We start from the raw sequence: 13,804 nt of genomic DNA on the forward strand, positions 1-13,804 counted from the left end.
CACATGCTTTTGTGTCCCTCTGAATCTTTGAAACACATTTAGTTGCTTTAAAAGAAAACATTACAAACATCTTATTTAAGGTTCCACAAAACCACCAGAGCCTGAAACACAGTAATATACTATATAAAGAAGTGATTAAAATTCATGCTCTGAGGCCTGTAGACTCTAGTTTCACTCTCTTGCATTAATTATTTCTCATTGAGCTCTACTGATGTCAGTCTCGAATGGTGTACTGCTGCCAGTTGAACTGGGACTTCAAGCTTGACGATTATAAAGTCTGACGCTGGCTACTAGCCAAAATGTTTGTGTGTGTTCAAGGGAAAAGTGAATTTCCTGACTCATGGACATGTTCCGACAGATCTTGCTGACTAATGAAGGGAAATTACACTTTACCATAGTGTTTCCAGCTGTTGCCTTTTCATCGCCTACTCAGGAGTGACAGAAAATGAGCTGTACTTTTATGAAAAGATTGGGTTAAGGGTCCGCGTGAGATAAGCATTACTGATGATGAGTAACCTAAGTTGTAGTCAGGTATTACAAACATGATCTGAATTAATACCTCTTACTTATTCATGACAGAGTTCCTATATGGTCTTGAAAACTTGTATATAAATTTATATGAAACTTAAATTTTAAAAACTATCTTGAAATCATGAAACATTCCATACTTTATCTGAATATTTCTAGTTAGCCTCAACTCTTCATTGACTAATAATTGCTCTTTATAAGAGTAATCTTTATTCAAATATTTTTATAAAGGAAAAAAAGCTGGGAAATCAAGGCACTATATTGGTTAAAAGATGTCGGGAAATATAACTTCAATAAGATTTTTTTGTCCCACAAAGAGTAGTCCAAAATCTAGTCATCCAGAGCTTGAGATGTTTCTGTTTTTTAAATGAAATCTGTACAACAGGATGATTTTTAAACATTTGCATGTTTATTGCAACCAGTGAACACTGAAATCGGGTTCATATGATATCAGTCCATCAAGTCCTTCTTAAATTAATATTATCAATACATATTCTTCTGTGCAATTAATCAGTGCAACAGTGACATTTAACACGTTTTGGCAAAGACATTTTCAAGTATCACGCAGCATGTGTTTTGTCTCATACACCATCTGCATTGCTCTTATTTGAGGTTGTACAGTTCATAGACTTGGATAGAAGACAGCAGAGCCTCCGTTCCCAGTTCAAACCAGTGAGTGAACAGAGTCATCTGACTCCTCTCACTGAACAAAGAAGCAGCTCTGGTGGTTCCATTGCGCTTGCGATAGCAGTATCCACCACCTGTCCTGTATTCCTGCTGATCCTGGCCTTTCGTGGAGCTCATATGGCGAGCTGAGCCGGCCGCACAGGTGTCGAGCTGCATAACTGGTCCGTTCTGAACCAGTTTGTCCAGGAAATTCCCATCGAGGGAAATCGATTCTCGGAAAGATCCAACGCGCATCTTGCTCAACACGCCACGATGGCTCGATTTGTTGGGAAGGCGGTCAGAGTTTCAGCCTGGCGACAGCTGTTTCCATTATTAGTCCTCAAAACCTCCCCCTGGAGATGTTGCTTCTCCTCATCCGTGTCCATTTTTGCCTCCTTCAGAGGTAGAAAGTCAGGCTCGACCGCCGTCTTACAACGGCGCTTCCTGGAGTGCCGTTCAGAAGCGCATCGGTTCTCCTTGTCGTCTTCCAGAGTCTCTTTGGGTTCTTGAGGTTTCATTGCGACCTCCTTAGGAGTTGAAGTCTGAGGAGAGTCTTTACTTATCTCCATGAGCTCCTCTATGGCCGCGTCGGGAACGCAGGGGACGACCTGCTCCTCCTCCGCGTCTCTGAGCAGCTGCGCGGTGTGGTAGATGTCCCGAGCGGCTCTCATGGTCATGGAGAGCAGGAGACCCCGGTGAAGACTCAGTCCCCCGCGCTGCGTCCTTAATGAATACAGTTTACTAATAGAAAGAGCCATGATTCTCTTGGCCTCGACGTCCATTGTGTTTACAATGTAGCAGAATATTTCTTTTCTATTTTTAAACCTCTGCGCTTTAAGGTCTTCACAGCGGATTGCAAAACTAAAAGTTTTCTCCTCTCAGGGCGGTGTTTTATGTGCGCTCGGCTCTGGTGACATAAAGAGTTTCCACTCCCCTGGGTGTATAAACACGCCCCTCCCTGGTCAACATACGTCATATTGGCACAGTACTGAAGTATCAAGTCAACGTTTATATCTGTGTTGCCATGTCCATATATTATACGCCACTCTCGACTTGTATAACATAAAATAAAAAATGACATGCATTCAATTCATGTTATTAAATTCAGTGTTATTATGTACTTTTGTAGTATTGTAGTTGTTGTTTTCATTTACATTTTTATGTTACTAGTTAGGGTTAATTTATTTGTATTTCTGTTTTAGTTTTTATTTATGTCCAGTTTTTATAGTAATTTTAGTGCTTTAGTGCATTTTTTTTATTTACCAAGACAAGAGTTGTGGACTTACTTCAGTCCACAAAACCATAAATTTAGGTGTTTTTTTAAGTAAACTTGCATTGGACTTGCATTGGGAAGTCGTGGCCTAATGGTTAGAGAGTCGGACCCAAAGGTTGTGGGTTGTACTGGCAGGGATTGTAGGTGACTGTACAGCTCTCTCTCCACCTTCAATACCATGACTTCGGTGCCCTTGAGCAAGGAGCACCGAACCCCCAACTGCTCCCCCTAAATGGCTGCCCACTGCTCCGTGTGTGTGTGTGTGTGTGTGTGTGTTCGCTGCTGTGCGTGTGCACTTTGAATGGGTTAAATGCAGAGCACTAATTCCGAGTGCTTTCATGAATGTGAAATTTGGGCAAAAATATAAGTTAATGAAATAAAATAATTTTTAATCTTACTCAGAATAATCACTGAAGCCAAAAACATAAGAGACCTTATTAAAGAAAAAAAAGGTAATAAAAGGTAAAAAAAATAAATTAAAAAAGCTGCTTTTTAACGTAATCTGGCAACTCAACATAATGGCAATGCTCTACGCTCTAAGTGCATAATTTTAGAGACTGTTGTTGTTTTTTTATTCTTTGTTTATATTTGTATTCACGTTTTATTTTGTTATTTATTCATTTATATTCGTGATATCTTTTCATCGGACTTATTAAACAAACTCGACTTGAAAACATTTCTGTTGGGAGGTTTATCAATCTGCCCCCAGTGTTTACAGTTCTTTGGAAGCGTGTTTGGCTGTTTGCTCAAAGGCACGTTTAATCGCCATATTTGGAACATCCGTCGGTGGAAAAGCCGTGACGTGCCCGCCGCTGCAGTGATGATGTCACCACGCACCATATATGGACTTGTCACCGGTCCAACAGCCCCTCCCCTTCACGTTAGCGTAACTAGGAAGCGAAGCGATTGAGGTCAGATGGCAGCTGTCACTCACTGCAAATACACCTTCTTTTTATAGAAAGGGCTTACCGAGCTATGTCGAAATTACGAAATTTTTGTGCATGTGCACCAGGGCTTTTTGGACTAAGAATTGCGTTTAAAGTTATGAACGTGTAGCAAAAACATAATGTTATTATTTTGTCTGTCTTTTTTATTGTAGCCTATATACTGTATTTGTCTAGTTGTAGCCTATATTAACGCAAAATCCTTGTGTTTAAGCATACTTGGCAGTAAATCTCATTCTGATTATTTTGATTTATTGTTCAGCGTGGATAGTAGTCTTGTTTGGGAATGTGTGTTTATAGAGAGAAACAGATGATTTTATTAAAACACTAGGGCAAATCTGTATTGTAAACAGAGTGACTAATCAAGAGGACCTTCAAGCCACTGCTTGTAAAAAAATAGCGCCCTTATTACTGTTCTCTGACAAACCGCATTCCATGTGATCAGGCCTCCAATTAGTTCCACCCTTGATTTCCATAAGCATTCTTTGTAGCTGTGATCACACACACACACACACACATTGGTTTCATTATATTAATGAGGTCACCTCATATTCTTAATGGTTTTCATACGCACGTAATGATATTTGCTAAACCCTAACCCTCAAATAAAGCTGTTGACATTATTCTATTTAAGGCCAAACATGTTTTCAACCTAAAAATCTATTTTAACCATGTCTCACTATGCTTGTGAGGACAAAAATGTGGCCTTGACAACTACAGCCAGACTTTTAACAGGAGGTGGAGAGAGTGTGTGAATATCTGTGTGTGAACAGGAAACAGTGTGGAGAGGGAGGAAGACAGGAGACGGGAAGGAAAGGGTGAGTGTGTGAGGTGGGGAAGGAAGTGAAGGAGAATAGTGTTACTAAAAGTAAAGGAAGGAGAGGCGACTAGGCGACAAGGATTTAACCCCTTTAGCTGGCATGGAAAGACATATGGGAATCCTTTAAACGGTTTAACACACCTATCACAAAAATTCATGTCACACACCAACTTGTCTTTAGCTTGGCATGTTTATGCCCTAAGCGTCAAGCAAATCTAGGCCAGTTACATAACCGAATTAATTATGAATCAGGTCAGGACTGCAGCAAAGGTGTGCTAACAGCCCTTTTATGGAAATGAGTGACAAACAATGCTAAAAATATGACATTTCTACTTATTGAGAGAGTCACAGATTAGGTAATGCATCATGAAACTAATCCAAATATGAGGTGTGCTAACAGCCCTTTTATGGAAATGAGTGACAAACAATGCTAAAAATATGACATTTCATTACTTATTGAGAGAGTCACAGATTAGGTAATGCATCATGAAACTAATCCAAATATCAACTGCTTTGTCTTCTCGACAGATTATTCAAAGACTGCACATTATTCCTCTACAAAATTAGAGATTGTTATTACAAATTATTGTTAGTTTGGCCTAACAAGTTACTCAAAACAATTGCATTCATTTTATTTTATGTACAAGTCAAGAAATGTGTGCTTGTGCTCATAGGGCGATTTATGTTTTTAAGATTTAGAGATTCATATTTTCTAGAACAAAATAAAAAATAGGATCATTAGACTTTAAGCACATAGTTTCATTACAAATATGGAAATTTAAAAAATATGTAATAGAAAATGTATATATTGCATTTTTGCTCAGTTAGAGCTTTAGACCCAGTGTCAGCTTTAGTCTAATTTTAGTATACTAGCTCATGAAATATAACACATTAAATGTGTTGGTTAATAACGACTACTTAAAAAGAATGTGATTAAATGCAGAAAACTTTATTTGACAATTTTCTATAGTCAAATTTTTATCAGTGATGTATAGTCCTTTTTATGAAATGAAATAAACAAATAAATATTAATAATAAGGCAGCTGGATTATTTAAAAATGACACTTTATTTTTAACTTTACTACACATTACATTTACTTAAACTATAGCAATATTTACTCATTTCATTACCAATCATTATGCAAAATTACAAGCAACTAACCATAAACCTAACACTAACCCTATAGTAAGTGATTGTTGTTAACTAATATTACTCAGTACATATTGTGATCAAATCAAATTAAATGGTATATTGTAATAAGAAGTGTTACTAAATTTGATAGCTCCGAATATTTTCTAAGCAAACATTTTGCTTTTTAAAAATAATTTTAGTAACAATAATAAAGTCTGATAAAGTTGTGGAACATCTTTGTTTTATGTCTCAACAGTCAAGAGATACAATATATACTGTGCATTCTAACCATTCTAACCGCGTTAATGGACTTTTATTTTGAAAACTCGTACGTGCGAAAATGTTTTACACAAGCCATCCTGCAGTTGGCTTCACACAGCTCCTGAAGCTAAGGGGCTAATATGTCGATGGAGGATCCTTTTTTCGTGGTTAAAGGGTAAGAAAAGTTATCTTTCTCTTCCCCGTCTTAATGTCTGTCTTCCGCCTTTGTCGAAATGACACGGGTTTGATACTGACAGGCTAAGTTAAAGCTAAGTGAAGCATCTTCATCACTACCTGTAGCCCCAGTTAATGTCACACTATACTGATAAACAGCCTTCATGTAATAACAAGCTGAAATATAGCTGTGTTTCTCGTTGCGTTTTAGAAATCTGGAAGGTTAAATTAAGTCTACAAAAAGCCAGAGACGTTTAGATGGATGACTTGTGTTGACAGAAGTGTACACACACACTGATTTATGTTGCATGTGTTTTGAGTTTGTCTCTGCAATTCACTTAATGTACAACGCAAATAAATCAAATGTTCATTGTATGAAAAACGTGTTTGATAACCCCAGCATTGACAGTAACTACCACTGGCATAGTGCTTATAGAGGTTGTTTAATGTTGATAAACAGCTGTCATTCCTTTCAAGTAGAAGGGGTTTCACAGTTTACTCATATCTCTGGCAGAGAGGTGCAGAAGGCCCTGTCCAAAGCACAGGGGCTGTTTGAGCGCTGGGAGGAGCTGCTGCAGGAAGAGACCCCCGTCAGCCGCGATGAGCTGGACTGGAGCACCAATGAACTTCGAAACTGCCTGAGGGCCATCGACTGGGACCTAGAGGACCTACATGAAACCATCAGTATCCTGCCATAAACCAAAGGCCTATGATGCCTTGAAACATCCTTAGTAGAGTGGTACACAGATACTTTGTACCTTGATGCCTTCATAGGTACGCATAGCAAAAGGGAGATGGAGGTGCCAAAAGACTGCAGTCTACAGAAAGGAAGATACGAAAGCAAGCATTTTGAAAAAAGACATACACTAATGTCAAAAGTTTTGAGTTGGTGTGATTTTTTAATTGTCCTTGAAAGAAGGCTCTTAATGCTCACCAAGGCTGCTGGTTAAAAATACAGTAAAAACGGTAATATTGTGAAATATCATTGCATATATGCAGATCCCTTAATAGTCCTTGACTGCATCAGGTATTGTGGAGGCAAACCCTGGAAAGTTCCGTTTAGAAGAACATGAACTCCAGGAAAGGCGAGACTTTGTGGTGCAAACGCGGAAAACCGTGCAGGTATCGATCCCTCTCTTATTTTCTATTCTTATTTCATTTTATGATGGAGTCCTAGTATTTTCGTTTGTATGAATGTGTATCTGTACGTAGCTGATGAAGGAGCAGCTCTCTAGTCCCTCAGCTGTGGCTCAAGCAGAGAAGAAAAACAAACAGGTCAGTGATTCATTCACTATTAAACTGGAATGACTCTGAATGAATTTATATGGTCACATGTGCTAGTGACATTAGCACGGGGTCCCTGTCTGACAGGCTCTGCTGGGGGCCACAGCAAAGGATCGTTATGCCGGTCTGGAGCCTCACCTGGTGTCTGCAAACTCCAGATACATTCAGGAGCAACAGGAACAGCAGCAGGTAAAATACAGGAGGTCAAAACATGCCTTTTTTCATTGAGAATATATTTTTTCTTAACCAGCAGATAGTATTCCATCTTATAAGCCTTACAGAAAACAAGAACATGTGCAAAGCAGATCACATGCTTAATACCACAATTTTGAATCTTATCTTCGTTTTATGTCGTAAGTTTCCTCAATTGTCTTTGCTTGCAGCTGATCATGCAGGACCAGGATGAGCAGTTGGAGCTGGTCACAGGCAGTATCCGTGTCCTGAAGGACATGTCCAGCAGGATAGGAGATGAGCTGGATGAACAGGCAGTGTGAGCAAAAAAAACAAACACATGATATTAAAGAATGAACAGTTAGAAACACCGGGTTTGTATTAGAAACGCAGGATTTGTATTATAATCAATGTCTACTTCTGTTAATATATGTGCTTTTTGTCCCAGTATGCTCGGTGAGTTTAACGAGGAGATGGACCAGAGCAGTTCCAGAATGGACTCAGTGTTGAAGAAAATGGAGAAAGTTTCACACATGACCAGCAGTGAGTGCTTTTACTACTTATTGTGTGTTCCTCTACTTGTTTTCTCGTGTTTTTGAATAATTTTTAGCAAATTTGGGTGATTTAAAAAATATATTTATTTATTCTAAGTTTGAAGCTAACATGTATATATTTTTAAATATTTTAATTATACGCTTTTTTAAATTTGGGGTTGTAAGATTTTTTTTTAATGTTTTGAAAGAAGTCTGTTATGCTCACCAAGTCTGCATTTATATGATCAAAAAACCGTCATATTATTAAATATTATTATTACTTAAAATAACTCTTATTTTTCAATATATTTTAAAATATGTATTTCTGTGTTGGCAAAGCTGAATTTTCAGCAGTCATTATTCCAGTCTTTAGAGTCACATGATTCTTCTGAAATCATTCTTATATGCCGATCTGGTGCTCGAGAAACGTTTCTTATTATCAATGTTAACCACAGCTGCTCAGTATTTTTGTGGAAACCATTATACATTTTCCGGATTCCTTGATGAGTAGAAAGTTCAAAAGAGCAGCATTTATTAGATTTGTTTTATTTTTATTTTTTTTATATCAGTGTAAAAGTATCTACAGTACTATCACTGTTGGATCAATTTAATGTGCCTTTGTTGAATAAAAGTATGCTATATATATATATATATATATATATATATATATTTATTTATTTATTTATTTATTTTTTAAAAAAAATATCTTAATGGAAAAAATCTCCCAAACTTTCACATGGTAGTGTGTCATTTTATAAATCTGATGAATTTATGATTTCTCAAACCCACCCAAACAGTTTCACATTTATTGTTTTTGCAAGCTTTTTTCTTTATTTTGCTTAATTCTGCAAGATTTAAGAAATGAGTGTGAGATGGTGTGATATATTGACTTGTGCTTTTGTGTGTTGCAGGTCGGAGACAATGGTGTGCTATTGGAGTTCTTGTAATCATACTGATTGTGGTGCTCATTCTGTTCTTTGCTATTTAAACTGGACTCTTCTTGGGCCTCCATCATGCCAGAAGCTCACAGAGGAAGACAGAATTTCACCATGACTCTTCCACCTCAGCTTCCGTTATCTTTGTGAGAAAGAGTTCAGTTATTTTTATAGTCTTTCCTCGTCTTTTTGAATTCATCTAACGCATACATCTTCTGGCTCTCAGCGTCTCACTCTCCCTCACTGCTTTTGGATTGGACTCCTTGTCCTTGGCAAGGCCTATTCCAGAATTTCACTGGTGCTGAGATGGAAGTTAACAGTTATTGTATTTCTTATGTTTTATTGTGGTACAGAGTGTAAGTGGGGATGAGGAATTTGATATTGCCTTATTATATTTTTATATGTTTAATTCTTAAAACAGTACAGTAATTGTGTACATTATAAATGCCCATGAAAGAGGTTGACAGTATGTGTGCTAATGGTTCACCAATTATGTAAAACAGTTTAGATTTTGTTATTTAAAGAAATCTGAATCAACCAATAACAAGAAGTATGAGTAAAGCAGGTTCATAGCGCCCTCTAGAGCTGTAACAGTCACTATAAAAACATCTGTAACTGGTGAGACCACCATCAAACAACCTATGATGGTGTGCATAGGAAATTATACACTAAAATTATGCCCAGAAATGTAGGATTATTTAAATAGTTTTTAAAGCAAAGTCAAACCTTGAGGTTGTCATTGGCATTTTATGCCATTTGTTCTTCCTTTATGGATAAATCTGACATTTATTGCATCATTTGAGTCAGCTTGCAGAAAAGATCATCTGCACTTTTCATGAATCTTCATAGATGCGCTGTGTGCTTCTTGTAAGTATTTGGGTTTCCCATATTTTAAAATATGATTTTATGCATTGCTTTTGAGATTACGGTACACGGGACTGTAAAGTTTCATATTACTGTGGAGATATGTGTAGAATAATTTGGACATGTAGACAGTTATGCCTTCTGCATGCCACAGTGATATTCCATACTCATTACTCCATATAAAATATATTTGTCATTTGTTTTTATTTGCAGTCCAAATCAGCAAGATGCATGTTCTGAAAGTGCAGCTGTTAACTGACAGAATCCCCTAAAGAGCTGATCAGACCCCACAGTAATGATCGTTACTTGATATTTCTATTCCCGAACTTGAGCTGAGATCTAAAATTGTGCCTGTCTGTGGGTGTATTAATGAACATTTTGTGCTCAAATCCTCTGTGCCAATGAGTTGTTTCCAGTGTACCCTCTGATCTGGGTGTAAGGACACTACGTGCCTGTGGGTGAATGTATAATGTTCAATATAAATGCTTTCCTCTTTCCGCTTCAACTGAATGACACATTTCAGTATTGTTTTGTCAAGTATAATTTAGTAATGTGATTAAATATATAAACCCATAAATAGCTGAAAGTCAGCTTCAACTCCAAGCATAAGAGTTTTTGAAAAATGTAAGCCTTAAAATGTCATTACTCACTGTTGCTTAAAATGTGGAACAAAGTATTAAAACTTAATACCTCTTATATTCCCATTTAGGGAAATTTGGTACGTATTTGATTTTCTTTTATTTACAAATTAATGTCTTTCAGTGCTGCCTATATATATAAATGAATGCATTTCAAAAGTCTAATGGCCTTGTCACTTGTTTTTGTAAGCATTTGTATTATATAAAACATTTGCCTTTATTTGGCATCTTGATAAATCTAAATGGTTCCTGATTAAAGTATATGTCTTTGACATGCAGTTTCATTTTTCATTTCTCAGGTTATTTTCAAATGATGTGCATCACACTATAGCAGCTCTCAGATAAAAATACTTAATAGTCTGGTATGACATAATTATAATGATTTCACAGTAGAGATAAATATGAAATATAAATCTGGAAAGCTGCATTGAAATGACTGAACTAGATCCTAAAATGAAAATGAGCTGAAAATGTACTCATTCTCGACACATCAAAGATGTAGATGAGTTTGTTTCTTCTTTGGAATGGATTTGGGGAAATGTAGCATTATATCACTTGCTAACCAGTCCTCTGCAGTGAATGGGTGCCGTCATAATGAATCATCTGATGGAAGCATCACCGTAATCCACATGACTCCAATCCATCAATTAATGTCTTGTGAAGTGAAAAGCTGTGTTTGTGTAAGAAATACATCAAGGCGTTTTAACTTTAAAACATCACTAACATCATTATTTTCAAGTTTTTATCAGCTGCTCATTCTGACGGCACCCATTCACTACAGAGGATCCACTGGTGAGCAAGCGACTTGGTGTTACATTTCTCCAAATCTGTTCCAGTGGAGACATCTCTTGTATGTCCTGAGGGCGAGTACATTTTCAGCAAATTTTAATTTTGGGATGTTTAATTCCTTTAAAACAAAAGCCAACCACAATGATTTTACTTTGTTACAAACCTTTTTATTAAGATGTATTTCATCTTTTCTCCATGTTTATTTTAATTTTTTTTACAGTAGTTAATGTGCAATTTTCTTTCTTGTTGGGTCACAGTAAAGGAATTCACAAAGTTATTGGCACTTGGAACACAGAGGAAACACTAGCATGTACTCAGGGTGGGGTGAAGGATACAGAGGGGTTTTGACATCAGTAGAAGCTACTGCATTTGTTTCCAAAAAGTGGTTTCTGGGGAATAACATCTCATGCTGTGAATGCACAACTAACAATCAAACTTCATTAGTGTTTCTATGTATAATGTACAGTCAGTATATATAGATTTGTATTTATATATGTATATTCATATATCTATACCAGAAAAACAATTGCTGCAGGATCCCTGCAGCCACACAAGAGACATGCTCTCCAGAGCCATGCTGATAGAGCTCCCTGGCCCCTGCTGAGGTATGAATCTACCACATTCCATATTCAAAGTTGCCCCATTTACATCTATTTCCCGTAACACCTCAAGGGGTCTCCTGCATCACATGACCTGTATGAGGGCACAGGGGCCAGGAAGGTATGGCTGACGGTGTCAGGAGGTAGATCAACACACCTGCTTGTGTGTGCGCACATGCATTGGTCTCTGGTGGGCAGGGATGTACAAAGAGCAATATATGTTTTGAAGTCTTTGAGGTTGCCAGCAGCGCAGAAGCGCACAGAAAGATGAAGTACATGGAGCGGCGGGCCGCAGCAGAGAAAAAGAGAGAGGTGTGTTTATACTGGAGGAGAGAAAGTTGGAAAGGTGAAATATGATTAACAGGTTGATAAGACATCTTATTAAAAGGATCAAATGTACAAGATATCAGTTTAGGAGAGGTATGTCTTCATCCGAGGCTTTTTGATTGCATCGGTCTTTGTTTTTCCTGCGTATGCGCCTCTTCTGTCTTCTGATAAAAAGAGATATCCAAAATCCCCTTTCTAAAAACTAAAAATCTCAACAAAAATCAAAAAATTTTGAACCTGGCTTTATCCAATGTTCACATTTATGTTCTAGTGCATATTTAATTACATCATTTGATATTTGAAACCTTGTAACACAAAACAATCAACCGGTGAAGATTTACATTTATACCATTCACCTGGGGTGTCTTGCCTTAAAAGTCGAACAACTTTTTTTGTAACTGCAGCTTCCATGCACAAGACACTGGAAAAGCAGTGAGATGCATCACAACATTAAAAGACATCTGCCTAGAAAAAGTTAAACAGCAGCGCAGTTAAATTCAAAAAAAAAAAAAAAAGCACTGTGAACCAGCTCCAAGACAGAATTTAAAAAATCTAACAGAATAAAAAATCAAACAGAATAAAAAAAAAAAAAGATATATCACTCCCCGGTGCTCAATTGAAACAGTGAGGCAGAGAGAAGGAGCTCAAGGTGCAAAGACATGGGCCTTCAACTTATTTTCAGGCCAAGCACCCCTTGCTGTTTACAGAGACAGAAAACAGATTTTTTTTTTTTACATATTGCATAAAATTGAGTGTAGGATTTTAAGCCTGGCCGATAACATGTGCATATTACCATATTAACGTATTTACATGTTATGTATATATTGCAAAGCCATTAAAATAAGAAATAACCACATGCATACTTGTATTAAAAATAAAAAAAATATCATTAATTTTATATAATTTAATGTGGGAGGGACAAAGAAAAATTTTGCTGATCTTTAGCTTTTTATTTTGTAGTCGACACAAAAAAACTGTCGTCTCCCTGTTGAAGACTCCTATGACAAGGTATGAGTTCACAGTTAAACTATGCATACTCACCAAAAGGTTCTTTTTCAGATTTAAATAAAGCTCCCTCTCTCTTGCAACACACACAACTTACTTTAATAATATCTTCAGCAACTGATAAGAGTACAGCACTCTCAGCTCGGTTTAACACATTTGACTTCTTGCAGAGTCCTACATATTTTTCTCTACAAATCACTATAGAAAATGGAACAGGAAAGAAAAAGAAAAAACACGAGTAAAGGGATCTTAATAATCAAATAAAGTTTCAAATACAAAACGCAAAGTGTCAAATTCAGATAAATATATTAAGTCATGTTAAATAGCTTTAGCAAATCCCCATATTGGTTGTTTGTTAATAAAGTGTCATATGTATTGATTGTTTTGATCATCACATTGGTAAACACCAGCAGAGACTATTTATTCCCGATCTGAATATACGCAATAGCATTTCCTTATATTTGGCAGTTCAAAAACATTTTACACAGTTGTGTACGTTTTCTTTTGGCAAGGGGTTATTAAATTAAAGATCAAGTCAAATTAAAAGGTTTGCTGTCCCTTAATGATCAGGAGAAGTAACTGCATGGCATCAAGTCCGACACCAGGTGGCGCTCATTTATGAGCCATTCAATGACATTTAAACATCACCTTTACCAGCAAACCAATTCAGTAACAAAAAAAGATTTAAGACAGAAAGACGTAATAAAAATAGCTTGCAGTGCTTATAGACCCCAACTCCCCAACTTTTGAAAATTGACATTTTTATACAGTAAATACCCTCTTAGCTAGTTTCAGCTGCCCTCATCCCTTCCCAGCACTTACAAAGCAAAAATATAACATTTCTCTTGCTCCTAGCTACTG

At 36.9% G+C, this 13,804-nt stretch overlaps 2 protein-coding genes across 2 annotated transcripts; one reads left to right on the top strand and one right to left on the bottom strand.

The window, feature by feature from the left end:
- Positions 1 to 1,454: 1,454 nt before the first annotated feature.
- On the bottom strand, positions 1,455 to 1,976 carry ier2b (immediate early response 2b). The gene has a single exon (XM_016239394.1). It carries the CDS (start codon positions 1,974 to 1,976, stop codon positions 1,455 to 1,457), a length of 522 nt encoding a protein of 173 aa, XP_016094880.1.
- Positions 1,977 to 5,711: 3,735 nt separating this feature from the next.
- On the top strand, positions 5,712 to 9,781 carry stx10 (syntaxin 10). The gene is made up of 8 exons (XM_016239082.1): positions 5,712 to 5,799; positions 6,313 to 6,482; positions 6,826 to 6,920; positions 7,011 to 7,073; positions 7,170 to 7,271; positions 7,466 to 7,572; positions 7,702 to 7,796; positions 8,698 to 9,781. The coding sequence occupies exons 1-8, from the start codon at positions 5,765 to 5,767 to the stop codon at positions 8,772 to 8,774; spliced, it is 744 nt and encodes a 247-aa protein (XP_016094568.1). The 5' UTR covers positions 5,712 to 5,764; the 3' UTR covers positions 8,775 to 9,781.
- Positions 9,782 to 13,804: the final 4,023 nt, after the last annotated feature.

This window comes from Sinocyclocheilus grahami, unplaced genomic scaffold (genome assembly GCF_001515645.1).
Source record: "Sinocyclocheilus grahami isolate Dianchi unplaced genomic scaffold, SAMN03320097.WGS_v1.1 scaffold20.1, whole genome shotgun sequence".
Taxonomy (NCBI): Eukaryota; Metazoa; Chordata; class Actinopteri; order Cypriniformes; family Cyprinidae; genus Sinocyclocheilus; species Sinocyclocheilus grahami.